The 27343-nt window shown below is 36.4% G+C and overlaps 3 protein-coding genes across 7 annotated transcripts; all 3 read right to left on the minus strand.

Annotated features, from left to right (window-relative positions):
* Positions 1-1978: 1978 nt before the first annotated feature.
* On the minus strand, positions 1979-11637 carry LOC120341364 (properdin-like). Of its 5 annotated transcripts, XM_078116915.1 has the most exons (12): positions 11427-11637; positions 10597-10703; positions 7854-7974; positions 6867-7054; positions 6486-6653; positions 5914-6078; positions 5195-5359; positions 4832-4996; positions 4190-4354; positions 3531-3707; positions 2704-2831; positions 1979-2209 (listed from the first exon to the last, which is right to left on the minus strand). In XM_078116915.1, exons 1-12 carry the CDS (start codon positions 11600-11602, stop codon positions 2117-2119), a joined length of 1818 nt encoding a protein of 605 aa, XP_077973041.1. In that variant the 5' UTR covers positions 11603-11637; the 3' UTR covers positions 1979-2116. The 5 variants fall into 5 exon arrangements, with proteins under 5 accessions (XP_077973041.1, XP_077973047.1, XP_077973043.1 ...); XM_078116921.1 differs by lacking the exon at positions 5914-6078; XM_078116917.1 differs by lacking the exon at positions 5195-5359.
* An 8061-nt stretch (positions 11638-19698) lies between these two features.
* Positions 19699-22170, minus strand: LOC144425119 (uncharacterized). Its single transcript, XM_078114470.1, has 2 exons — positions 21764-22170; positions 19699-20883 (listed from the first exon to the last, which is right to left on the minus strand). The coding sequence occupies exons 1-2, from the start codon at positions 21965-21967 to the stop codon at positions 19699-19701; spliced, it is 1389 nt and encodes a 462-aa protein (XP_077970596.1). The 5' UTR covers positions 21968-22170.
* Positions 22171-23290: 1120 nt separating this feature from the next.
* Positions 23291-24841, minus strand: LOC120343873 (uncharacterized). Its single transcript, XM_039412897.2, has 2 exons — positions 24472-24841; positions 23291-24238 (listed from the first exon to the last, which is right to left on the minus strand). Exons 1-2 carry the CDS (start codon positions 24673-24675, stop codon positions 24035-24037), a joined length of 408 nt encoding a protein of 135 aa, XP_039268831.2. The 5' UTR covers positions 24676-24841; the 3' UTR covers positions 23291-24034.
* Positions 24842-27343: the final 2502 nt, after the last annotated feature.

Raw genomic sequence — 27343 nt, forward strand, 5'->3', positions numbered from 1 at the left:
AACTTGATATTCCCGCGACTTAAACCTTGAGATAATATCATAGCTACTCAAAGTAAACGGATGAAAACACTACTACCCAAATATAACACTCAATTTTGACGCGATGTATTTGTTCTCGTGTGGTCGTCAAAAAAACGCAATTGTGTTGTGGTATACAACTTGTGTAATGATTGATTGTTTGATTCGGGGGCCCGCGAGTGTCATGTCCACGCCCCGCGTTACCAGATATTCGAATAGTAAACTGCTATTCTAATATTCGACTTCATATTCGAATAATTTGCCAACCCTAACCAGTAACCAGGAAGCAATTATCAACTTGATTGATTTCATGTTAATGAACTTGCCTTTTATGTATTATGTAAATTACCTACACCGAAATTTGGAATTAGCTGGTATTAATGTTCAGTATAAACGTTTGCGGCCCGCAACGAATTTCGTCATGTGAAAGTGTCCCGCGAGACCAAAATAGTTGGGCAGGCCTGGCGTATATGATAACGATTTGTTGGACTGGTCATCTGAAATCTCCTATGGAGTCAGACCATTCACTTGACCGTATTTCATTTCCCAATGTAAATAAAACAAAACTTGACTATGACGAGGTTTAAATTATTTTTTTCAAATTTGTCATTAAGATGAACCGATCGCCTAGGTGCAAACATCAACGATGACAAATTGCCTATATTTGTTTGCCTTTGTTATATTATTTCAGATTACCTGCAGTCGAGAAAATTATTTCTATATTAATATATTTATAAACGTATTAGAAGCATTTATATGCCAGCCACAGTTACGTCAAAGTGCATAAATAATTATTACAACAATATACGCTGATTTTATGTCTTTACACTATGCTATTGAATTCGAGTTCTATTTATTTGTAGATTGTATCGGTTTTCTTGTAGTAAATTTGGTTATGACGTAACATTGACATACTTACCTATCTGTAATTATTTTATTAATATTTCAAGGTATGAGTAGGTTTTGTGTTATAAAATAGTAGAATATTGAGTATGCTTATAGTTTATTCTACTTCTCCGAGTCTTTCCGATATAAAAAAAACAACTAGGGTCTCAGACAAATAACATTCACTATCAACAGAAAGTGGTTAAACACATCGCAATTTACAATAGCTATTATGTTATTACTCCCTCAAGTTGCAACTCTATGATGAGATTGTTAAACTTCTGATTAACAGAAATTGTAATAGGCAGTTGATAATGATAACAAATAACCAAAATGGGAATGCGGAATCGTTCTTCACTATTGGATTCAGAGCGGAGTGTTTTTAGACACGAAATAGTCACAGGGATAGTCTTGTTAACTTGTTCTTATTTTTTTGTTATTTTATTCTTTTTCTAGTCATTGTAAAAAATCGCGTTTCTCTTTCTTCGACTACTGGGACAATTGCTTTGAAATTGTCAGTGGTTGAAGATTGTTCTTGTCTCTGGAACGCTATTACTAATATTTATTTCAAAAATGCTGTAGGTTGTATAGCATTCGTTTTTCACTTTGAAGTTTTGTGTCATGGCGTCATCGAAATAAAAATTGCGCAGCGTGTGGCGATTCCGCGATCGCATTTCAGCGATCTAGACTTTCTAGAGGTCAGCAAAGTCGGAAGCTCATTGATAAGGAAGACTATCGGTACTGGAAAAAATTTGATATACCTTCGTTTTGGTCTTCGTGTCTATATATATATTTGAGCATTGCTCTCCTTTTTTCCGAATTTCCGGTCTGGAGCCGGAATCGAAATTTTGAACTTTTTTGAACGGTCAAGTGTGAAGCCAGTGTCGATTTTTTGTAACGAAAACTACAAAACATAAATCTATTGAGTGAATAAATTTTCATGTCGAAATGTTGAATATCTCGGAGTTGAAATCAATTTATTTCCAGTTACGAGTTAGAGTTAGGAATCGGAAGCAAATGGGAAGCATCTTTCTTAGCTACACTTGTATACGATATACCGTCGTATACCGTTTGCTTGAGCTGTGTTCCGTCTTGCTATTTTTAGTAATTGATAAGTCCTTCAAACTATTTGTTAAAAAAGTAAATTTCAACGACTGCTCACGTGAAAAACAAACAAATAGTAAAACAGCAATTATACTATAAAACAGTGTTTTTAGGGGCAATAGCTTGTTTTCATTCTACACGATGACTCGCAATAATGATCTTCACCATAATATTCATCTCTGCATCTTCTAGTGTTGACGTCCTATATAAATGCAAATACCAGATTTTAAGTAATACAAGTTGTCTCGTTATATAATGACATCAAATTGGAAGGAACTCGTATTTAGAGTTGCACGTATAGGCCAGGTTGTCACGCCAGTTGCATGTATCTCCTCACTTCATATGCTTACTCTAATCAAAGTATTTTATGTAACCTAACCCAGAACATAGCTTGAATGTCATTTCATACACTTAACTAACTATTCACCTAAAAATTTATATCTATTCTAATCCAGAACATAGTATGTGTAAATAATAGTTCATATATATGCTTGCTACATCAACCATTTTCTGAAAGATTATAATATCTACCCTATCTCAGAAAAACAGAAGTGGGACAAGAGTGAAGAAATGGGACAAATGTGCTACACTGGGACACGCGTGTAATAAGAGGACACAACATGTGGGACACCGTGTCTCCGGCATAAAGATGGAACTCGATCCCAGTTTACTACAGGTATCATAACTATCTTTCACCTCTGATCCTATTAAACAGTCTCGAGTGGAGGATTTAAATCCGTTGCAAATATTTCCATGTCCTACACGAGAACGACAAGTCGACCACGACCCCCATTGACCCCAGTGGTAAGATGTTGAGGATTCTTCTGAAATATGTGTACGGGGTTAAACGAGTTCATTTTCGATGAGGAAATATCTAATGATCTTTCTTATATTCTGATAAAATATTTTTAATTTATTGAAACACCAGTGTATAAGCGTCCTCACACAGCTACAGTTGCATGACTAAGTGAGATAATGAATTGACCCACGACTCAAATACACTTCTTGAGCATCTGATCTTGTAAAACATGACACCAACTTAGTACTTACAAGAAGTTTTTCCAAAACTACTACTCTCATCCATTTCAAATTTACTCAAAAGTAGAAAAAGTATCGCGAAAGCTCATCGCCGAGTCTTACATGGACCGATATCCCGAAACTCGGTCTTCAGCGAAGGTCTCGTTGGTACTTGCGCGCGAGATAAGTGGCCATATATAGGATCAGTACTAATCGATACTGCTCTTAGGCGGGTACACGTGTCCCACTTGTACCAGTGGGACACGTTGGACAAGTGGGACACGACATTTTGGAGACACCGGATAATATGCACGCAATATTTTGGACAAACTCTGTTACTCGTTATAAATTACTCATGAATCCACCACAAACGCAAATCTACTACAGTTGTCGCGAACAAATACCTTAAAATAACTACTATTCTGTATAGATGCTTTTAGCAAATTCAGTTACAACATCTACCGAGTAATTTTGCTGCCAACTATGATTATTGAAAATTATTTCACCTGGACATGATTTTAGATTGCAAGTGCGAAGTTTAACATCTTTCCCAGGATTACATTTATTTGAATCCAGAACTTCGAAGTTGTCAGAATCAAAGCATTTTCTTTTCATTTTGATTTCTCCAGTTCCACATGAGGCGCTACATTCAGAAGCGTTGAACCATTCTCCCCAATGGTATTCTGGAAAATATTTTTATTTGCGGTAACACGGAGAAAAAATTTTTCAGGAGGCATAAATTTAGTATCTTTTTATTCCCTCGTGCGTTTTTATCAGTGTTAGGGAGGCTCGAGTAATTAACTCAACTCGAGTAACCAATAACAAAGACTCGAAGTTACTCAAGTCATCTATTGAGTGGGATTCGTGATCAACAACCGCCAGTGAGACTCAACTTGGTGTTTGAATTGACCCCGGACTCTACTTGGCTCACTCAGAACTTAAGTTTAGGGACTTTCACTAAACACTGGTTTTTATAAAAAAAAATACCCGATTAATATGAAATTGTATAATATGGTACGATATTACGCGACAAGCCTGTTTGACCAAATGGCGAAGTTATACCTTTATAGGTGGCACGAAATGCGCCAACGAGGTAATAGATTTATATGTTGGTTTGCGATCCGATTTGATGCCCAGGGCTCAAAAATAAATCTGTTCAATATACCAATGCAGTATGGTTTGACACATTTTCCAATTAGTTTGTCTTCTCCAGGGCAGTTGTCCGGTTTCGATTGATCGCCTTTATCGTCCACACAGTTCCGAGTGCTCGATTCAGTTCCTTCACCACATGTTACGCTGCAAGTTGAGACCCAGGGTGTCCAATGATATTCTGTTAATATTATATATGTGATATCAGAAGATAAGAAACTTAAATCGGATGCATCACAAATAGAATATTAGCAAGAAACAACAGTAAGATTTATATTTATCATTTTATCATAGCATGTATGTTGTTGTGAGATTCGATACACAGCCAAAACAACAGCTCGGTGAAACCAAGTATATTAAAGTGAGCACAATTTCTGCGATAAAAATTGTTTATAAGAGTATATATCAGTTAGATTTTTCATTGCTTGATGAACTGAAAATATAAACTGAGGGTACGAAAAAAATTTACACATTGAAATGGGAATATAAGACAACTACGGTTTTATTTTCCTTGTATTAATTTTGTATAGTGATGAAAACTACCACAACTTTTTTAATTTGCATGATTGCCGGGTTGCCTGATTTGTGATTGTCGCTATATGTTAATGGTAATCTCAGGGCATTCAATTTTTAGTTTGAAACTGTTAATAAAAGTTACCAATACAGTCGGGCTTGACACATTTTCTAATTTTCCTGGATTCACCAACACAGTTCTCCGCTTTCGATTGACTGTTTTTGTCGTCCATACAGTCTCGAGAGCTTGTTTCAGTTCCTTCACCGCATGCTACGTTGCATGTTGAGACCCAAGTAGTCCAATGATATTCTATTATCAACGGAACATCAACATCGAATGTACAGTATACAGAGAAAATGGAAATAATTTTATACAATGCTTATTTTCAACCAAAAAAAAATTGAAAATCAATGGGGTTAGGATGTGGTACAAAAGTATCAAACTAGACGAAACAATCATTTTCTGGATTCAAAATATTGAATTTAGAAATAAAATTAACATAATTACCAATGCACTTCGGCATTACGCATGGTTTTATCTTCTTTTCTCGGCCTGGGCAGTTATTCGGAAACGTCGGTGCATTGTTTGCATCGGCACAATATCGAGCGATAGTTGCGATTCCTTTATTGCATGTTACACTACAAGTTGTTTTCCAATGTGTCCAATGATACTCTGTTATCAACGAAAATTTACATCGAATGTACAGTATACAGAGAAAATGGGATTATTTCTATACATTCCTTTTTTTCCACCAAAAAAATTGAAAACCAACGGGGTTAGGATGTGGTAAAACTGTATCGAACTCGACGAGTCAATCATTTTCTGTTTTCAAAATATTGAATTTAGAACTAAAATTTACATAATTACCAATGCACTTCGGCTTTATGCATGGTTTAATCTTCTTTTCTAGGCCCGGGCAGTTATTTGGAAACGTCGGAGCATTGTTTGCATCAGCACAATATCGAGTGCTAGTTGCGATTCCTTCATTGCATGTTACACTACAAGTTGTTATCCAAGGTGTCCAATGATACTCTGTTATCAATGAAAATTTACATCGAATGTACAGTATACAGAGAAAATGGAAATATATCTATACATTTCTTTTTTTCCACCAAAAAAATTGAAAACCAACGGGGTTAGGATGTGGTAAAACTGTATCGAACTCGACGAGTCAATCATTTCTGTATTCAAACTATTGAATTTAGAAATAAAATTTACATAATTACCAATGCACTTTGGCATTACGCATGGTTTAATCTTCTTTTCTCGGCCAGGGCAGTTATTCGGAAACGTCGGTGCATTGTTTGCATCAGCACAATATCGAGTGCTAGTTGCAATTCCTTCATTGCATGTGACACTACAAGTTGTTTTCCAAGGTGTCCAATGATACTCTGTTATCAACGAGAATTTACATCGAATGTACAGTATACAGAAAAATGGAAATGTTTTATATAATGCTTATTTCCCACCAGAAAAATTTAAAACCGCTGGGTTAAAATGTGGTACTCTACTCCAAGGGGTACCAATGGTATTCTGTAAGCAATAAGTAAAATATCGTCACTAAACGATAATGATGTCACACATTGGCAAAAGCAAAACAGTCAAATTCCCCTGGCATTAATCTGTGTGTACAGCGTGTAATGGGAAGTCTCTTCAGACAGAGTGCCTTCTGATCATATAGTAGTCGTATCATATATTGACAAAAAATGTCTATTCGGATACGTGCCATTGAATAATTTGGACTTGAATCAAATTAAATCTTTTTCAAATCAAGTAATTCATATATGCGGTAACAAACCGACGCAAGGCGGGATTCGGCAGCGAAAATGTCGTATGGAAATTCCTTCACATTCCGTTGCAGGTCTGTCATCTTTGTCTAGACAAGTTCTTGTCACTGTTCTTTGTCCTCTACCACATGTCACACTGCATTTATTTCTTTTCCAGTTGGACCAATGATAGCGAAATCCTGAATAAACAAATACAAAACAAACAAAACTCGATAGAGATGCTCAAATATATGGACACAAAAGCTAAAACGAAGTAGTACGGGTATGTAATCTGTCGCAGTAGACTACCGCCGCAAGGTGCGCAATTTTTAATTTTGATGACGTCATCGCACAGATGATGGTTACATCCGCTTTATAAAAAATACTTCAAAGATAAACATAAATATATTCACCATATATAGTTCTTCCGATCCACGTGATAAAATCGCTGACTCTTGTGTAAATACCCGGTTTATTTTTCTTTCCACACTCAGCTGGTCCACTGCTTGTTATTCCATGTACAATGTATTCCCCGTTTTCCTCGCACATGAGTGGTCCGCCGCTGTCACCACCGCATGTATCTTTCTTCCCTTCAAGATGGCTGTGTGAGACGAAGTACAAACTATTTATGTGAATATTTTTTAAACAAAAAAGATATGCTCAAATATATGGAAACGTAGCGCCACATAATTTTGATGACGCCAAATAAAAGTGATAGCCTTCTGGAGAAAAATTCCATTTTCAACCACTGAAAATTTCAAAGCAATTGGTCCAGTAATCAAAGAGAAAAGCGATTTCTTCAAAACGTGTCAAAAAACAACAAGTACAACATAACAACAAAACGATTGTTATGTCCACTACGTGTCCAATTATATTATTCAATTTTGTTAATTTCTGGCAACACTGCATGTTAATTTCACCGTTTTGTTTCATACTTCACTGATTTTGTGTTTGGCTTGTCCTTGCATTGAAAACTTGTAGCGGGTGGGTAGGTCGCTGCCCAAGGCATAATCTGACATAATCATGTTCACGAAGAAGTATTAGTCAAATTACCAATTATTTTATTTCTCTAGAGAAATTGTGATAGAATATATAGGTTAATCGACGCTGCCGTTCAAATTTAGTTTCAGGTCTCACGGAAATTACCTTTTTAACGTTTTAAAAATTGGGCTAAGGCAGGGGTGGCCCAACCGGTCAGAGATCAAGAGCCGCATTCCGTACTTTATTACTGCGAAGAGCAAGTTGATACTCTTTCCAATTTCAGTTGAAAGTTGGGTAGCTATTTTTCAGATAACCAGAGTACTGTCTCAACCCGCGTTGTATGAAGACTAGGAAGTTTTCTAAATGAATCAATATTAATTAGGCAGTGCGTAAACTAGTTGCTAGTAGTCAGTATTAACCCCGCACAAAAATGACTTTTAGTGTATGAACCATCCGGTCCAGGAGTATGATGCATTTTTCTACAAGCTTCATCTGAAAATATGTTCACGTCTACTTCTTGCAACACATCTGGAATTGATTCTGAAAGGGCACAAACGTTTATACTCAGTAACATTTAATGTTGTATCTTAATATTGAATAATAACGTATTATTGATATAGTAAGGGGATAAATTTTAGAAAAAGATTCGAGCTTGAGACATGGAGTATAGTATGTTAAATTTGATATCTCCAATTCTGTATGTGCTATGGCGTTTCATCGTAAATCATTGTCGTCAATTATAAGAGACATATAGTTGAATATATGGACATGAAGGGCATGCATTAGCACCGATACGACGAAGCCTTTACCGCGAGTTTATTAAAAAGTCCGCGGGGAATTATGCCTGAGGTCAGGGGGGAGAGGGGTGCGGGTCGTTGTGCGCCATCTTGGTACACATTATTCGGGAGCACCTAATTTTCAGAACCCCCTGCTGCTGCAGGCGTGCAACTCCCTCGTCTATTTTCCCTTCCCTCGAATGACCTTAGTCTGATATGATACTGTGTCCCAATTCAATGCGCTTAGTACTCGTGTTTCTAAACTTCTAATAACAGGAAGAAATCCAGAACTCAAGAAATAACAGTCATACACAGTACGATTCCGGGAAATTAATAAAACTATAACGATATGTATTGTCTTCCAATTAAAGTGATAATCATACATTTGAAACTGCGGTAACTGGTATTGAATTTAGTGCTTCTTTGCCAGATTTACTACAGGAATACAGTAAAAGAAACTTTTTAAATAGAAACATCACAATTAGATTTTCATCCAAACTACATACGACTAAACTCAATACCAGTACATGTACTAACCTTATATTTCTTTCAAAGTCACAAATTAGGCACTAAAATAATCTTAATAAAGTCAATCCTGGAAGAGACACAGAGACAACACTAACGTACCAAACTTGTGCTGAAAACAGGAAGTGCAATCTATTCTGGGACTTTCTACACAAAACCATTTGAACTATGACGTCATATAATTAGGCCTGTCAATCAACACCCTTGCAAGCCGTCAGATCCTGTGCCTTATAAGGATATCTGGCGTGCAGTAGTAAAATATTTTCTTATAAACAATTATTACAATTATTAATAAAATGGCCACAGACGTCAAATAAAGTAAATTTTCCTAAGCATTGCTCGGAACCATGAGGCCGATGCGTATACTGAAATATCGGTGATTTAATCGTTTTATGTAAACGCTGCAGGACAACGATGCCGTGAGTGTTAAACTGCTTATCGGTATGGCGATACCCTTAGTGAAAACCGCATACACTGTTGGTTTATGAAATAGAGTGAACAAAAGAATGGTTTTGCACTCTGTGTGGTTCGCGGGATACGTTTAGCCAGTAAGGTATCTCTGGTGTAAATTTTTTTTTATAAAACTTGAATAGACTATAATTACCTTTACTTCCATTCTTTACTGTTGCCCCCCAGCCCGTAACGACACATGACTTTCCTGCCAACATTGTTTTAGAGCCTATAGGGGGAAATATGGGTTCGATATGACTATGCAATCCTGTATTTATCGGTGTTGGGAGTTTGATTAGTGATATGTCGTTCAGATATTTTATCTTGTCGAAATCTGGAACAAAAAATGCTTTTTGAAATAACGATGCTAAGATGGCGTATGAAAGCAATGGTATTCGTATTGGCAAAATTCACCAGCATAATATATAATTGTTGAAAGCGTCATATACTTTTATGCTGCATGTGGTATCAAAATATGGATTTTCTGTGAAGCGCTCAAATTACGATTTCCATAAACAAAGATGTATTGTAAACGCGGGTCATGAGTTATTTTAAAAGCCTAACCAAATGTTAATTTCAAAATTGAAAATAATTTTTGAAAACAAAAGAGCAATGCTCAAATTCATGGACACGAAAATCAAATGAAGTAGTATTAAATCTATAACAGTACCGAGATCTTATTAAAAGACATCAGACTTTGCTGAGCACCATAACGGCACGGTGCATAGTTTGATGACGTCATCACACAAAACTTCATATGTTAAAACCAATCCCATATACTCAGGGCTGCCATCGTTATGAATCCAAAAATGAGGACGTCAGGGAAACATAATATTAGAATACCAAAGAACGAAATGTAATAAACAAAATGTATTCATGCCAGTGCGACCCGTGTCTAATCATACTTTGCACTAGAAAGGTTTTACTCCAGCAGTTCTTTATTTTTGGAAACAGTCTGTTCCGTCGCACTTTTAACACGAACTGATTTTAGCCGATAGGATATTGTTTTGTGTCAATTATATTGCTGTTATTACGTAATGAATGCGCGTAGCAATCAATGCGGTTGTAAAATGTCATTTCTAGCAAATCAAACATTCGAATTGACCAATCTGAGTGCCTGGTATTAGAACCTCTCCCCATAAAATAAGAACACATGTCAAAATAAGGACGTTTCTTAGAAATAAGAACCTAAAAATTTTCTAAGACTATGGCAGCCCTGCATAAAGCCCACAGAAATATACGGTAAAAAAAATAATAGCTTTCTAGCGACAACAACAATCTTTAACCACTAAAAATTCAAAAGCAATTTGTCCAGTAGTGAGAAAAGCCTGTTTTTCAACAACATAGTAACAAATTGATCCATAGACCAACTTCGTAATTCTTTCAAATTCAAATATAAAATAAATATTACCTTCGTGCACGTGAACAATGGATGCCTTTGTATAATTAACAGCTCCTTTACCAATCCCGTTTCTGTTTATTGTTCCCAACGTAATTCTTTGAATCTTCCAATTGTTTCTAGTAAAAGTAATGTTAATTAATTACACCACAAAATTAATTGAGCATTTATTTTCGCAGTCCAACAGTAAAATACACAAACTCGGGGAATCCTTGGTAGTTAGTGGCAAATGGACTTCGTCGCATTTCAGTTGCTGATCAATTGATGCAAAATACCACCCGCACAAGTTTATACTCTTGTGAAGTTTATGAGCTAGCTCATTGGTTCCTAACCTCTTTTTTAATAAATTCTTTCCTTTGTCTATTCCGGACGTTTTTATTCGTCACTCATTATGCGTTACTTACGTCTATGATATAGAATTTTAAATCCCACCACAGTGTCTGTAATATTATATAGAGTCTATATAATATTACAGGCTGTAGTGGGATTCAAAATTTTAAGAACGGGTTCTCTTTTGTAGCATCCTCACTGACAACAGATTTCTTCATTTTAGAAACTGTATATATATATATATGTCACTACGTGAGCTGCATTAACACGACATGCTTTACATAAACCCAAGAACTTTCGAACGCCAAATATAACGCTAGTTGGAAGCTTCCATCAAACGTCCAAATCAAAATAAACAACATAGCACCACGACATCCGGGAAACGGGTTTGCGTGAACTCTCTGACCCCCGTCAAACCCCCGTTAAATACGTGAAGTCATACAAATAGAAGTGAAAAAGTATGAGATAGCAGAGATATGAGAAATAAGTATTGGGAAATGAAAAATACTCACCCAACAGGATCTAAAAAGCAATGCGCCGCAGTGAGCACCCATGAGGGTGTTATCAAGCTACCTCCACATTGCTGCCATTTACCATCAAGTTCTGTTATGATAAGAGCTTGCCAAGGCCATTTTCCCGGTTCTGACGGTGACCCACTAGTAATCAATTCCTCGGTCGGACAGAACATTCTGCTCCTACGCCCACATAATCTACTTTGTACTATCGACCCATTTTTTCTGTCTCGGCATTTCCTTGTTCGACTGCTTGAACCATATCTCCAAGTACACGAAGTCCAAGATGTCCATGTCAAATCTGCATGTAGAAGTTTTTCAATCATAACTTTGGGTTATAACAAATAATGAAACCCGCCATTAGCACATTTTTAATAATGTGGTATCAAACAAGATGTGTGCTTGTTTGAGAGATATAAATATATTCTAGCAAAAGAAATAACGTTAATAGTCATTTAAACTTTTTATAACGTTTTGATATGCATGTCAGTGTTACGGTTCTCCGGCATTTGGTACAAGTCCTTAAACTCCAAGGCACGGATCATTCGAGTCTTGAGTCAAGACTCAGTCCCAGCAAGTTGGCACGGCTCTAATATTGAAGAGGTAAACTAAATTTTCCATTCCATCAACTGAAGGTATTATATTGCGGAAAAGATTGGATAAACTAATCAGGGAAAAAGTATTTACAGTTGGTTTATTGTTCAACCGCGGCGTTTGGAATACGTTTACTATTGCACCACTGATTGCCTGCGCGGATTGGTATGTTCAAACCCCGTGGGGAAAATTATATACGAAAAAATTGCTGGACTCTTCGCCGTCGTAAGGTGGTTCACGTAACCGCTTGTTGGTTATGAATTTGACTATTCCCATACCGCACATAGCCTGGTAACCGGTACGAAGCCTTGGTTCTCTATGACTATGTGATGGAGCCGTTCTATCTACTTTCTTTCCTACCTACTAGAAATACTAGACTAGGGCATAACTTTAAAATTAAACAGTTGAGCAAACTTCAACATTACACGGACAGAAATACACTGAAGATAGTTTATTATTAGTTATCGATTTTAATCGGTAAGTATGTTGATAGGTATTTGTCTGTATGTTTGTCTGTTAGATGCACGCGATATCTCACGAAAGCGAGATTGAATCTGCTCCAGATTTTGCATGTGCATTCATCTTATCTCGGACCAGAAGCCTATTGATTTTGGGCGAATTATGTCGTATAATTAGCGAGTTATCAATCAATTATTGACATGCGATGCGCAGTCCGCAAGTTACAAGAGCGGATGAATCGAAACTGCAGTTTCTGTTTTGGGGGATCCCCTAACTATCGATCGATAAGTCTTCGGTTTCCAACCGATATTCTCGTTTACTCTTTTAAACATATATCGTATATACAGTCATTGTTCGGGGATCTGCCTCCAAGTCAAAACTAAATCCTATAAAATCTGTACAGAATAGGGCTCTATGGACCTAATGCTCATATTTTACATGAATATGATGTACTACAAAACTGGCCTTCTCAAGTATACTGATATTTATCAGCCAGAAAATTTGTAAATTGATGCATCAGATTCATAATTGTTGCCTTCTAAAGGTAATCAATAAATACTTTGCCGAACAAAGCAGTGTTCGCAATTGAAAGGCTAGATCAGCATCATCATTCCGTGTGCATCGCCAGGCTCACGCAAAGACTCGAAATTCATTCACAAATAAGAGTAATATTATGTGGAACGCTTACCATGGTAATATACAAAGCATGTGTTATCAACTTTTTAAATCAATTATGAAATTTCGTGTCGACTCACGTGGAATCCTTGTAACAATTGGTCTGGAAGTGTTTTTTGTGGCATTTTTGATACGACCGCCTAAAAAAAAAGAATAAAAAAGGTTTATATACCATCCTACGCTCTTGTTACATTTATAGTGTCACTTTTGGTATTCATAATACTGTAATGCTATTTGTGTCTTTCATATTTTTTAATATACAGTTTAACGAATATTTCCTTTATTAAATGTGTTCTTGTGAAAGTTAAAATTTGGTAGCAATAATCAGAACACGATCCCGAAAATACAAGAATAGTCTATTGGGCCCCACGTTTAATAACCGGGAAGTTCTTCAGTTCGTTATTTTAACTATAATATTTATTATTTATCGATCTCGATCGAAAAGTATGTTGATAGGTATTTGTCTGTTTGTTTGTTTGTTTGTCTGTTAGACACTTTCGTATGTTACGCGATATCTCACGAAAGCGAGATTGAATCTGCATGTGCATTCATCATATCTCGAACCAGAAGCCTATTGATTTTGGATGAATCATGTCGTATAATTAGCGAGGTATTGATTAATTAGTGATGGGACATGCGGTGTCGCTATTGAGTCAGAGCGAAGGAATCGAAAACGCAGATCGATAAGTCGGCGGTCTCCCATCGCTATCTCGTTCACTCTTTCGAACCTATATCCCATATGCAGTCATTGTCTGGGAATATGTCTCCGAATCAATACTGAATCCTATAAAAGCCGTACGTAATAGGGCTCTATGGGCCTACTGCTCATATTATCAGGAATATGATGTACTACAAAACTGGCCTCCTTCAGTATACTGATATTTATCAACTAGAAAGTTTGCAAAGGGATACATCAATTTTATAATAGTTGCCTTCCAAAGGTAATCAATACCTACTTCGCCAACAAAGTAGTGTTTGCAAATAAAATGCTAGGTCAACATCATCATTCTGTGAGCATCGCCAGACTTACACGACGACTTAAAATTCATTCAAATACAAGGGTGTCAAATACAATGTGGAATGTTTTCTGTGATGAAATATGGTGTGTTGTCAACCTTTCAAATCAATAATGAAAAAAATTTCGTGTCGACTCACGTGGAATCCTTGTAACAATTGGTCTGAAAGTGTATTTTGTGGCATTTCTGATACGACCACCTAAAAAAAGGAATAAAAAAGGTTTATATACCATCCCACGCTTTTTTCGCATTTATAGTGTCACTTTTAGTATTCATAATACTGTAATGCTATTTGTGTCTTCAATATTTTATAATTTACAATATTTCGAATATTTCCTTATTAAATGTGTGCTTGTGAAAGTTAAAATTTGGTAGCAATAATCAGAACACGATCCCGAAAAGACAAGAATAGTCGTTTGGGCCCAACGTTTAACAACCGGGAAGTCTTTCTTGAGGATGAATTTCGCAGCATTACTAATATTCTTTAGTTCGTTATTATAACTATGATTTTTAATATGAACTATTTAAACTGTATAAAAGCAAGATTGCGACTTGCGTATAACACTGGCTGAACCTATTGAAGATTGAACAAAAAAAGTTGTTTCCATGCTTAGTGAGAGAGGGATAAAGAGTTTCAAAATAGGTGAAGGGGAAATTAACAAAAAAAGTTTGGGAATAGAGAATAGTTAGGAATAAACAAAAAATCAACAAAAATGAAATATTTTAATTTCAACAATTCATGTGGAAATTTAAACGACTATTCAAAATATTTTATCACGAACGTACCTTCTGTGAGCAATATTATTAAAGTTGAAAAAACGGTTAACGCGATCACAGAATGGGCTGAAATGAAAAGAATCCGCATATTGTTGAAAACCTTTTCACATATAAAAAGTTATGATGGTGATTGTACTCATTAGAATACACTATCCGTCTTACGATCTTTAAACAAATATGTACTCTTAACTACTGGGTGGTCGCTAGAAAAGCAGAAAATTTGTCAAACAGCTATTTATTTTTACAAAGAAGAATTTTTACAAAGTTTTTTATGGCAAATGGTATATTACACAGAATATTACAGAAATCAAATTAAAACCTAAAAGGTAGGGGAAGGTGGGGCACGCTGGGACACGGGGCACAGTGGAAAATCAGCTCTCACGCTGATACTATATCCGCAATCCTGTCCACGGTTCGATGTTTCAATCCGCCCTTCGGTGAGTTACAACGTCCCCGCGAACGGACAACGGACGGGTAGAGCGGCGCAAGCTATGAGGTGAAATTGGTTTTGGGAGGTTGGAACTAAAATTTCATCGTTCCAGTTTTTTCTTTTTTTGACTTTAGCCTTTCCAACATGACAAAACATCGTCTGATATTTTTCAGCATTAGTCCACTGTAATATATTGATAACGTTGGCGAGTGGATGTGCCTTCCGAATTTCGCCGTGGGAAGGTCTGAAAATATTTGTTTTCTATGGGGAACAATGGACCGGGGTTCAGTGGGACATGCCCTACAGGGCACCATTCGAGAGTGTTTGATACAATAAGTGCTTAGTGAACTAGAGATGCATTATATTTTGTGTAATAATATGGTTTCTTTCGGCCCATGGCCCAATATGGAATATATTCGAGAATCAATAATATATCCAGATTTAGATTCGAGAAAGGAAATGATCAAATTTGTTTGCGAAATTTTTTGTCAAAATATCTGAACTATTTCAGTTGAACATAGATTTTAAAAATATTAAATCTTCAAATTTGAAGTCTCCCTGTTCTTTAGACGATTATGCTGATTAAATGCTTACTTTTAAGGGCATACTTCGTTGAATTTTGACAGACTGACCCATCGTGCCCCAAGGTCTGTCCGAATGTGCCCCACAAGTGAGGTACAGTAGGACACTTGACAGACGTTTTCAGAGCATTTTGGTAGTAAGATGTGTGTCACAATGGTATTTTCTAGTCGCTGAACAAAAACTACATTTACCCCTCTATGCATTAGTCCCGCCAACTTAAGTGAATATGCAGAATCAACGGCTCAAAATATGCAAAAGAAAAAAAGTGTCCCAACCTTCCCCACTTTCCCCCATCGCCCTGAAACAACCTAGAACCTGGAAGAAAACGAATCGAAATGAGTAAAAGTCTGCAAATGAGTAAATTTTCTGCTTTTCTAGCGACCACCCTGATATAGCGGTAATCTGCAGAATAACAATTAAAAATGTGAACCTTTTAGGACATTACAGTGTACAACAGACTAAGGTAAATTTACAACAAAAAAACTATTACAAATGTAATCTACTGCGCCGTCTTCAAATTTTCACAACTAGTCAAATAATCTGACTAAACTGCCACAATAAACAACACGTTTAGTTTCTAGTATTCTAGTTTAAACTTGATTTGTTTATTTACAGCTTTGGTTATTATCGTTGGTAATCAACCGCTGCATAGCTCGCGGGGATTTTGTGGTATTTTTAATTTTTAAATGCCGTCAGAATAAACTTAAAATTTTTAATAATTCACGCAGTGGATTAGAAAATATTATTCCATGAGAATTCCGTAAAATCAAGAAATATTTCAACTTGCGATGGTTTTTATTTCCCAAGTTCAAGATGTTCTAAAAAAGGGAACTGAACGAACTGAAAAAAAAACCTTGAACCGGTGGTCTTCTTTTTCATTTTATGCAGTATCCCGCTTATGTAGCAGTGTACTGGTGGTCTGTTAAAGCATAAGTTCTTAAAGTGCTCCATACGGAGCCCCAGGGCTTTCTTAATTGAATTAGAGGCTCCGCGAGTTATTTATTTACATGTTAAAATACTCACTTGGCTAATTTTGTAACTGTCCAACGAGGCAATAACGGCATTAGTTTATAAAATTTGAAAACAGTAGCGTCGAAATATGGCAACGAGGCTGTAATTCAAATATTAACTTATCTATAAGTTTCAATAGATAAATATTTATTATTAATTAACTGTGGGTCTCCGTAAATAGTAGTCAGTCTCTTCACGGGCTTTGTAGGACCAAAAGTTTGAGTACCCCAGTTATGTTGGACATACTTAGAGCTGGAATTCAAAATTGTAAACTAGCTCGCTTTTGTATCGAACTCAATAAAACAGGTTTTTCATTTCAGAGAATGTATGTCGTCACTGCGTCAGAAATATTAACATGACCGCTTTACATAAATCTCATACAAAACAAGAACGTAAAAGGCGGGTTCCCTGATTATCATGGCATTCCAAGAACGGGTTTGCGCAAACGCACTGAAACCCGTCACCACGCATAACCATTTGAATACATGGATGGTCTTGGTTGTAATTAGTAGACTTTAACGGACGTCTGAATATAAATGTCGGGTGAATGTCTACAGTGAGCGAATGAAATAATATATGAATATTAGGGATTGTTGAATTATACATACGAATCATGATCTATGCCAGGGGTCGGCAACCTACGGCCCGCGGAGTAATATAATCCGACCCGCTACGCTTCATTGAATAGTGGTAACAAAACAGCTGTTTTGACAATTATATTCTTCACGTAACAGACCTTATTGTGATACACGTGTACATTGAATTATATTATATTCTAACAAGTATAAAATTCGACAATGGCAAGATAACCCAGAAAAGGTGATGCTAAATGCAAAGGGTTCAATGTCGCCGAAAATATTCAAATGGATAGTTTTGAGATGCAATACAACGAGGAAATAAATCTATATTCTATTCGAGAGATGTATCATTGCCTAATTTTTATTATGAAAAATATTATTTGTTCGGTTTTCAACTTTCTAAAAAATGTGCTCCCGCCAATGACTTGCAACTTTTATCTTTGGCTCGCGACCCACAAAAAGGTTGCCGACCCCTGGTCTATGCGATATTAACATATAGGTAGGCTTAACATACGTCCCGCTTTAGGCGGGACAGTCCCGATTTTCAGCGTTTTGTCCCGCCGTCCCGATAAGTCAGCCAAAAGTCCCGCTTTTCCAGCATAATACACAAACATGTTCTCGTTACTGTTGTTTCTGTGTAGCGCAGCGCTAGCCTACTCACTGAAGGTGAATGCGTTCGTTTCCCGCTGATTCCCATTGATGGCAGACGTATCGCATGTAAAACCAATACTAATTAGTCTAAATTCGAATTATTTGTACCGGTATCGTTAACGTCAATTACTTCTTATTTTTCGACCTGAACCCGATATTTGGACAGAAAATATGCGCATGTAATTTGGATAACAATATGGTCAATAAAGACAGCCGAGACAGCTTTAAATGTAGGAATGTAGGCCTATGTAGTAAAATCGGAAAATGTGAAGTTACAAAATCACAGCTAAGGGGTCGTTGTCTTTTGAGGCGTCCCGATTTGAAGTCACAAAAATATGGTAATCCTACATACAGGCAATAAGGGATAATACGCATGACTGGATGTTCTCAGAGTGACAAACTGAATATACCCTCATAGTTCACTCCTAAGGCATTTCGGTATTTGTTTGTGAACTGACTGACTTGAGCTGTAGGACTGTAGCCCAAGATTCATAAATAACTGCGAGTAGAGTTTGAATTGCTTTTCATAGAAATATTTAATGAAGTAGAACAAAATATAAGCATACTCAATATTATCACACGGAATTGAATCATGCCTTAAAATAGTGGTTCTCAAACAGGGACCAGTGGCCCTCCAATGGACCACAAAGTAGCTTGATAGGGGCCACCATGGTAGGCGCAAAACTAATTTTTACTTTCATTGCTTGATAAAGTTACTTCTCTGGGTATTTTACCTTTGTTGAGAATGAATTGTTTGCACATACAGTAATCGGATTTGGAATCGACCAATCAAAGTAACACTATACACACCACTGGAATGAGAAATAGGGGGGCATGAGTGCTGAAAGCCTCCAGAATTGGGCCACAGGGTATAAAAGGTTGCGTAGCACTGCCTCAAAAGTTCAATCTATAATTTACAGATAGGTAATTATGTCAATGTTACGTCATAAATAAATATACTCTACAATAAAAGCAATACACTCTACAAAAAAGATGAACTTAATAGCATTGTTAAAAAATATACAATATATAAAAGCAGCATATACTTTATAATGTTGTAATACATATTCACCGTGGCTGGCATATAAACGCTGCTAATGAATATAGAAATTGTTTTCTCGTTTGCCGGTAATCCAAAAGTAATGTAACAAAGGCAAACAAATATAGGCTATTTGTCATCATATTTGTTTGCACTTTGAGGATTGATTGACCTCACTGACAGATTTATGAAAAATGTTAAATAAACCTCGTCATAGTCAAGCTTATTTTTTCAATTCAATAAAATATGTTCAATGGAATTGACTCAGTAAAAATTTCAGGCCCCAGTCGACGATATCGTCATCATCTACGTCATAATATTGGTCAGGATTTTGGTAATTATATCGGTCATAATCTTTGTCATCATATTTTCCACGATATTGGCAAGTGTATTGGTGATCGTATTGGTCATTGTATGGGTCACAATATTGGTTATTTTATTGGTCATCGTAGGGGTCATATTATTGGTCATTGTATGGATCATCATATGGGTCATCATATTGGTCATCGTATGGGTCATTATATTGGTCATCATATGGGTCATCATATTGATTATTATGTTGGTCATCGTATGGGTCATCATATTGGTTATTATGTTGGTCCTCGTTTGGGTCATCATATTGGGTATTATGCTGGTCATCGTATGGGTCATCATATTGATTATTATGTTGGTCATCGTATGGGTCATCATATTGGTTATTATGTTGGTCATCGTTTGGGTCATCATATTGGTTATTATGCTGGTCATCGTATGGGTCATCGTATTGATTATTATGTTGGTCATCGTATGGGTCATCATATTGGTTATTATGTTGGTCATCGTTTGGGTCATCATATTGGTTATTATGCTGGTCATCGTATGGGTCATCATATTGATTATTATGTTGGTCATCGTATGGGTCATCATATTGGTTATTATGTTGGTCCTCGTTTGGGTCATCATATTGGTTATTATGCTGGTCATCGTATGGGTCATCATATTGGTTATTATGTTGGTCATCGTATGGGTCATCATATTGGTCATCGTATGGGTCATCATATTGATTATTGTGTTGGTCATCGTATGGGTCACCATATTGGTTATTATGTTGGTCATCGTATGGGTCATCATATTGGTCATCGTATGGGTCATCATATTGGTCATTGTATGGGTCATCATATGGGTCATCATATTGGTCATTGTATGCATCATCATATTGGTCCTTGTATGGGTCATCATATTGGTCATTGTATGGGTCATCATATTGGTCATTGCATGTATCATCATATGGGTCATCGTATGGGTCATCATATGGGTCATCGTATGGGTCATCATATTGGTCATTGTATGGATCATCATATGGGTCATCATATTGGTCATTGTATGGATCATCATATGGGTCATCGTATGGATCATCATATTGGTCATTGTATGGGTCATCATATGGCTCATCATATTGGTCATTGTATGGGTCATCATATTGGTCAGCAGTAAGAGTTAAATTTGCAAATGATGAGTCCAATAGGTCTGAATTAGCGATTCTTGGCCGTTTTCGAACTCTGATACTTTTTCCGGCTGTTTTTGTCGTAAAATATCTTCTATAATGTAGCTTTTCCCCCACGTATTTAACAACGATTTCTTTTAAATGCCCCCGCAGTTGCAGCTCCTTTGAACGAAAATAAGTTTTCAAAGTTCATAATGTGGGGATGAAGAGCTATTTACATCAGACTACGCTCAAGAGAATAATTAGTATTTCCCGGCTAATAAGTCTACCAGGCAAATAAGACGATGTCTATTTTTAGCACTAAAAAAGAGGGTTTTTCCATATAGCCCTCCAATAAAACGGGACAGGGAAATTGCTTCTGTTGGCCAGTTAAACACTAATATGCGCTAATAATTTTCTATGGTTAGACCAGATCATGTTTGTTTGGTAGAATCATACTCACAGAATCATTTATTCTTAACAACGAGGTAACAATTTTAAGTTAAAAAGTGGCAATCACTTTGAACAACCTATTAATCCGAACGTTGAAATAACTTTTGAATAGGGTGTGATATGTACTACACTGCACGTCCATGGGTTTGTTAACAGCTGTGTGTTTCCCGTCTGTGTCGTTTTGCGTCAAATCGGCAAAACAAAAGGGTCATGAATCGCTTTACATCGGTGGCAGTGTTTTCTCTTTAAAGTACCGATAACGGGCTGGCTAAATATCGAGTGCTTCATTTATAATTACAAGGGAATTTTCAAACAGAATATAACAAATAACAGCTACCAGTACAAGTCAATTAAATATCATGATTGGCAAACCCTTTGGCGACATCGAGTATATAATAAAATATATCAAACCAAATATATATAAGGTTAACATAAATCATGTTTGAAAATAAAATAAGCGGATCACAAAAAAATACGATAAGTTTACCTGCCCAATAAGACGCCCCCCCTCTCCCTCGGGGTAAATACGAAACTCCTATCCTAACCATGGTAAGTAAGCCTTATTCCTTATTACCATACACAACACAGAACAACTTATAAATTTACCTACTTTCATAACGTACAGTCTCCTGTTGCTTCGGCACCAAAATTGTCCAGCAAAATGGTAAACCTTCATTCGAGGAAAAGATTCAACTGACAATACTCCTTTGGCAACGTTATTAATGGCTTTCTCGATGCTCCCGCCATTTTTGAAGTTTGAGCTTATTGAATCTTGAGTGTATCGCAAGTTATCAGGACTTATGCTAAGGCTCATTTTTGAATAATCGGTTCAACAAATATAAAGTTACATATAACGGAGAGCATTTCGCCTCGGTCGCATGAACAAAATGGAGCCTTAGTTTCACCCTCCGCTTGAATATGGAGCTTGATTTCTTTTCGTTGGTAATTCCCCCATTATGTCCTACTACCGATGTGTTGCCTAGCGTCAATCACACAAAACAAACTACCAGAAGCATGTTCCAGAACTTTCTATCATCAAATTTATGTTTTATTCTAGTAAATGTATAACAAGCTAAATCGAAGTACTAACGGGTCAAATGATGCAATATACTGTACGCAATACATGAAACTTTTGTCTCGAAACACCTGTCGACCTCAGGCTTTGATACCGTAGCGAATAAACAAAATGAACAGCAAACAAAAGAGAAGTGCAGAGTAAATAAAATGTAGGATAAGATTATTAGTGTACAAAATGACGTTATTTGTCTGTCTGATGCTTCGAAGTCTAAGATTTAAGAATTTTTATCACGACATTTCCTTCCAGGAGGCTGAACCAAACCACTAGTTTCGTCAATCTACTGGTATTATAGGGATTTAATTGTGTTTCATTATAATGTATTTTATAATTCAATTCGAATGTGCAACGTTGCAACATATGGGGTGACCATAAAATCTCTTTACAATCTAACAAAAATTATTAAAAAGTGAAATGATGATATATCTCAATGAGGGTTGTTTTATGTTAATCGGTATTTCATGAATTTTTTAGTGACACTAATATTTATTGTTTGAGATAAAAAATAAATTAAATAAAATTTCGTATATTATATGATCAAATTATATGACCGAATCCCCATGAAATAACTACTCCCCAAGATCAAGTGCAATGTGTATCCTGGTTCATTGAGATTTAAGACAAAATCATATGTTCAGACCCAGCGAAACTACAGAAGTAAGAATGAAAGAGACCCACCATTACGTCCCTCAATTCGTTTATGGCACTAGAAATTCGTGGAGACAGGGACGGTGTTCGATACAAGGAGAGGGGTGAGCGACCAAGAACATCCGAGGAAAACATTTAGCTAGTAAGGCAAGCCTCCAACGTTCCCCCATGAATTCCATCCGCACGACTGACACATTGTATGCTCACAAAATACAAATGTTACATGCACTTCAGCCAAACGACGCGCCATGACAAAAAGAATTTGCAGTGAACTGCAACGAATTTCTGAAGATGAAGCTCGCGCAAGTCTGTTTCAGTGATGAGACAACTTTTCGTGTCTTGGGAAAGTTACACACACACACTCTAACAATTTGGGGATCGGAAACCCTCATGCGAGTAGAGAACTTCAGCGAGATAGTCCAAAAATGAATATTTGGTGTGGAATTATGTACAATCTAATAATCGGGCCATTTTGATGATGATGTAATATTTTTTTATAATTGTAAAGAGACTCTAGGGACATTCTTGTATCTAGCGTTTAATCTATATGAAATCGACTTTTCGACGTTTTGCTTCGGAATTACGGATACCTTTATTTTAAAAATTGATTGAAGAAATATTTGAAGAAGTAAATTAAAATATAAACATACTCAATATTATCACACAGAACTGAATTATCCTTCAAAATCTCAATCTATGAGATATCAATGTTCAATGTTACGTCATAAACAAATGTCCCCTGCAATAAAATCAACACATTCCACAAATAAGGTGAATTCAATTTAATAGCATCGTATAAAAATATACAATATATATAAATTACAGTATAATGTTGTAATTGGTACCATATATGTGGGATTTGAAATTTAAGAACGACTTCTTTTTCATGTTGAACTCACTCACGACAAGTACTTGTATTTTGACAGATAATCTGCCATCACATGGCACGATTCACAAAATTCTAATACATTACTACGGTTACTACTACTCAATTTTCGCGGTCGCCTAACGGCGAAAACAAGAACGTGTTCGCTGATCATCACGATATTTCAAAAACGAGTTCGTCCAAACATTTGCGAACGCCCCGATTCCCATCATAACAATTAAAAAACCCATCGACATCATAAAAGGTCTTGAAATTTTATAGCATTTGGTTTATCAGTCTAAAATAAAATCGTCATCTGTAAGTGTCAAGTATACAAATGAGGAGAATAATGTGTCTGCATTAATAGTTCTGAACCGTCCTCTCCGAACTCGTATACTTTTCCCGATTGTTTTTGTCGTAAAATATCTTCTATTATGTGGCCTTTCCCCCACGTAGTCAACAACGATTTCTTCTAAATGTCCCCGCATTTGCAGCTCCTATGACACGAAAATAGGAATAAATAGATTTTAAGAGTATTATTATTAAGGACCTATATAAGGAATATTCGGTGATTATTTTCAGTCTTACAGCATTTGTGGAGCCAGTTGCCATATTAACAGAATTGCTTGTTTGGTCGTTTTCGAATTCACTGTTACTAGATAAATACGAAAATGTTCTCATGTCCGTATTTCAACTGCTCTGCAACAGCACAACTTACAAACTCACTCACTTTCATAACGTACAGTCTCCTATTGTTTCGGCACCAAAATTTTCCACCCAAACTGTAAACCTCCATTACAGGAAAAGATTCAACTGACAATACTCTTTTGGCAACGTCATTAATGGCTTTCTCTAGGCTTTTGCCATTTTTGAAGTTGGAACTTATCGAATCTTGAGTATATCGCAAGCTATCAGGACTTATGCTAACTCTCATTTTTGAAGAATCGGTGTAACAAATATAAAGTTATATAAATAGAGAGCATTTCGCCTTCGTCACATGAACAATAATAATCAAGTTTCACCCTCCGCTTTAATATAAAGCCTCCTTCTTTCTATTTCCCCTTATAGAAAACATGGTAATTCCCCATAATCTCCCCGTGTTCTACACAATAAAAATAGGTTACCTAGCTCCATTCGCACGAAATGAACCGCCAGGATTATGTTCCAGAACCTTCTGTCGTCAAAGATATATATGTTTTAGCCTAGTAAATGTATATTAAGCTCAATCAAAATACTAATGGATTGGATGGTGCAATATAGGCTGTACAAAATACATGAAACTTTTGTCTCATTATTATTACACGGAACTGAATCATACTGTTGTGTATTTATTACGTCATAAATCGCATGACCATTCATGCGATTTACCTAACACGTTATGTCCTTGGCCGGAGTTTCCACCAATGTGAAGTGACTCACATGCTGTGCAGTGGCGCGTTAAAACTCACTCAGTGAGGGGTAGTGGTATAAAACATGGGCGAGTCCTGAATTCAACACGGTCGAATATCTCTCGAATTTTATATATAAACTAAATACATACAGATAAGTAGTAAATTCGAGTACATTTAACGGTAACTTAGGAATATGAATTTAAAGGAATACAGAATAAGGAATACGTCGTCAAAGGAATTTATCCTCAGTAACCGTTGGCAATGTCAAAATGATTGGGTCAGTGCTACAATAACGTGAGGACAACGCATCCATAATCATACGACATTAATAGTGCTATGAAACCATTCAATTACAGGCTTGGGTCCTACAACTGTACATGTGTTCCTATTTCTGCAATTTGCAATATATGACGTTTTAATTGGTATACTTGTAATATACATGACAATTTGACATGACAAGTTTTATATGAATTTTATAGAAACTCAAATTTATTTTATTCCATGCAGCAACTAAAAGTTTAATCGAAATCTAAAATAACTTTGTCGTTTAGATTTTTCGCCGTCGCAAAGCCAGATGTCAGTATATTTTATTTCATGTGGTAGGCTATATTATAAATTTACAGTGAGATGGAAATTTCAAAAATCAACATAAAAAATTCTACTATTCTGTTGACTATAGATTCTACTATAGTCGACAGTTGAGATGGGATGTGCAATTGTGTCTGCTAATTTTCAAGAGATACCCCAAATCGACAAAAAATTATAAGAATATATTTTGCATACAACGGCATAGCTGAAAAATCGTAGAAATATACATTTTTCAAACTTTAGTCACATGTCTTCCCGCCCAAGTGGGCGAGATTTTATTATTTGATATTGATAAAGTTTATATAAATTCTACACAATACAATTTGAGTCGTTGGGTACAAAATTTTAAAATTATGCGTAATCCATTGCTGAAAATAACCTATTTCCCATGTATTGGCATAGCTGAAAAATCGTAAAAATCTACACTTTTCAAACCTTAGTCATATGTCTTCTCGCTCAAGTGGGCGAGATTTTATTATTTGATATTGATAAGGTTCTTAAACTCCACAGTCTACAGTAGTGGTTCTCAACCTGTGGTACGCGTACCACTGGTGATACGCGGGAGCTTTTCAAGTGGTACGCGAGCAGATTTGAATTATTGCCACAATTAACCTTTCAGTTGGCTAAGATGTGTCGGCAACGCTTTATCTTCCTTGCTGTATATATTCGCTGAACAGCGTTTATGGATGTTTCCCCAAGCATCAGTTTTCTCGTTTATTTCCGTAACTATAACCAATCAGCAATAAGTCAATAATGACGCAACACGTAACAAATGCAATTTCTGCACTCAGCCGCTCAGACACTTCTGTCGCTCAAACAGATATTCAAGTATGGTTGCAAACATTGCCTCGTTTTTGTAGTTTTGAGTGATATTTGTCAGTTTTCAGTTGTGTTTCAAGAAAATAATAGTGAATTAATTAAGTTAATTGTCATTAAGTCTTCCGCGGAGCTTTACTTTAGTTGCAGTGATCGAAATTGAATCTCGCAAATGCTGCGATGGCCAAGGCTAAACTTAGTTATATCAGTACCTGCAAACGGCACATGGTTGATTAATTGTAATAAAAATTATGGTTTCAAACACGTAAACCAGTTTATATGCGCCAACATACCGAAACACTCTCAGAATAAGCATAAAGTTTGCAATAGTAAAGTATAAGAGTAATTTTTCCGGGGTCAATGGTCGGGGAAACGTCCATGGCACTTTGCGCTATCGGTCCTTGTCTTTAGAGATCGCCCTCGCCCGCTATTGCCCATCTTAAATGAAGCGATATGGGCATGTTTCTTGTTTGTTTTGCGTGTTACGCCACAAAGGATGTAGTGCCACATTATAAAATACACCTTGCGTCTTTTTCCCCAGGCCAAAAAAGGAGCTTTGTCGGTGGTACGCGGCCATAATAAAAACAGTAAAGTGGTACGCGTTCAGTAAAAGGTTGAGAACCACTGGTCTACACAATGCAATTTGAGTAGAGGACTGTCATAGATACAGGTACAGGGACTGTCATAGATATTTTAGGTCCTTTGACAATGATCCATTATTTTCGATTATATTGAAACATCAATTGAAATATCTCGTGCTATGAGTCAATTATGGAGGCGCAGTTCTTACCACTTCATGGCAGCTCC

Source organism: Styela clava, chromosome 1 (assembly GCF_964204865.1).
Source record: "Styela clava chromosome 1, kaStyClav1.hap1.2, whole genome shotgun sequence".
Lineage (NCBI taxonomy): Eukaryota > Metazoa > Chordata > Ascidiacea > Stolidobranchia > Styelidae > Styela > Styela clava.

Coding starts and splice junctions, on each gene's coding strand:
- LOC144425119 (XM_078114470.1), bottom strand. CDS start 21,967: ATGAGCCTTAGCATAAGTCCTGATAACTTGCGATACACTCAAGATTCA. Junction 20,884..21,763: donor GGAGACTGTACGTTATGAAA/GTAGGTAAATTT, acceptor TTTCGTTCAAAG/GAGCTGCAACTGCGGGGGCA.
- LOC120341364 (XM_078116915.1), bottom strand. CDS start 11,602: ATGTTCTGTCCGACCGAGGAATTGATTACTAGTGGGTCACCGTCAGAA. Junction 6,079..6,485: donor CCGAATCCCGCCTTGCGTCG/GTTTGTTACCGC, acceptor CGTTGATAACAG/AGTATCATTGGACACCTTGG. Junction 2,832..3,530: donor CAATCTAAAATCATGTCCAG/GTGAAATAATTT, acceptor CACATATTTCAG/AAGAATCCTCAACATCTTAC.
- LOC120343873 (XM_039412897.2), bottom strand. CDS start 24,675: ATGAGAGTTAGCATAAGTCCTGATAGCTTGCGATATACTCAAGATTCG. Junction 24,239..24,471: donor GGAGACTGTACGTTATGAAA/GTGAGTGAGTTT, acceptor TTCGTGTCATAG/GAGCTGCAAATGCGGGGACA.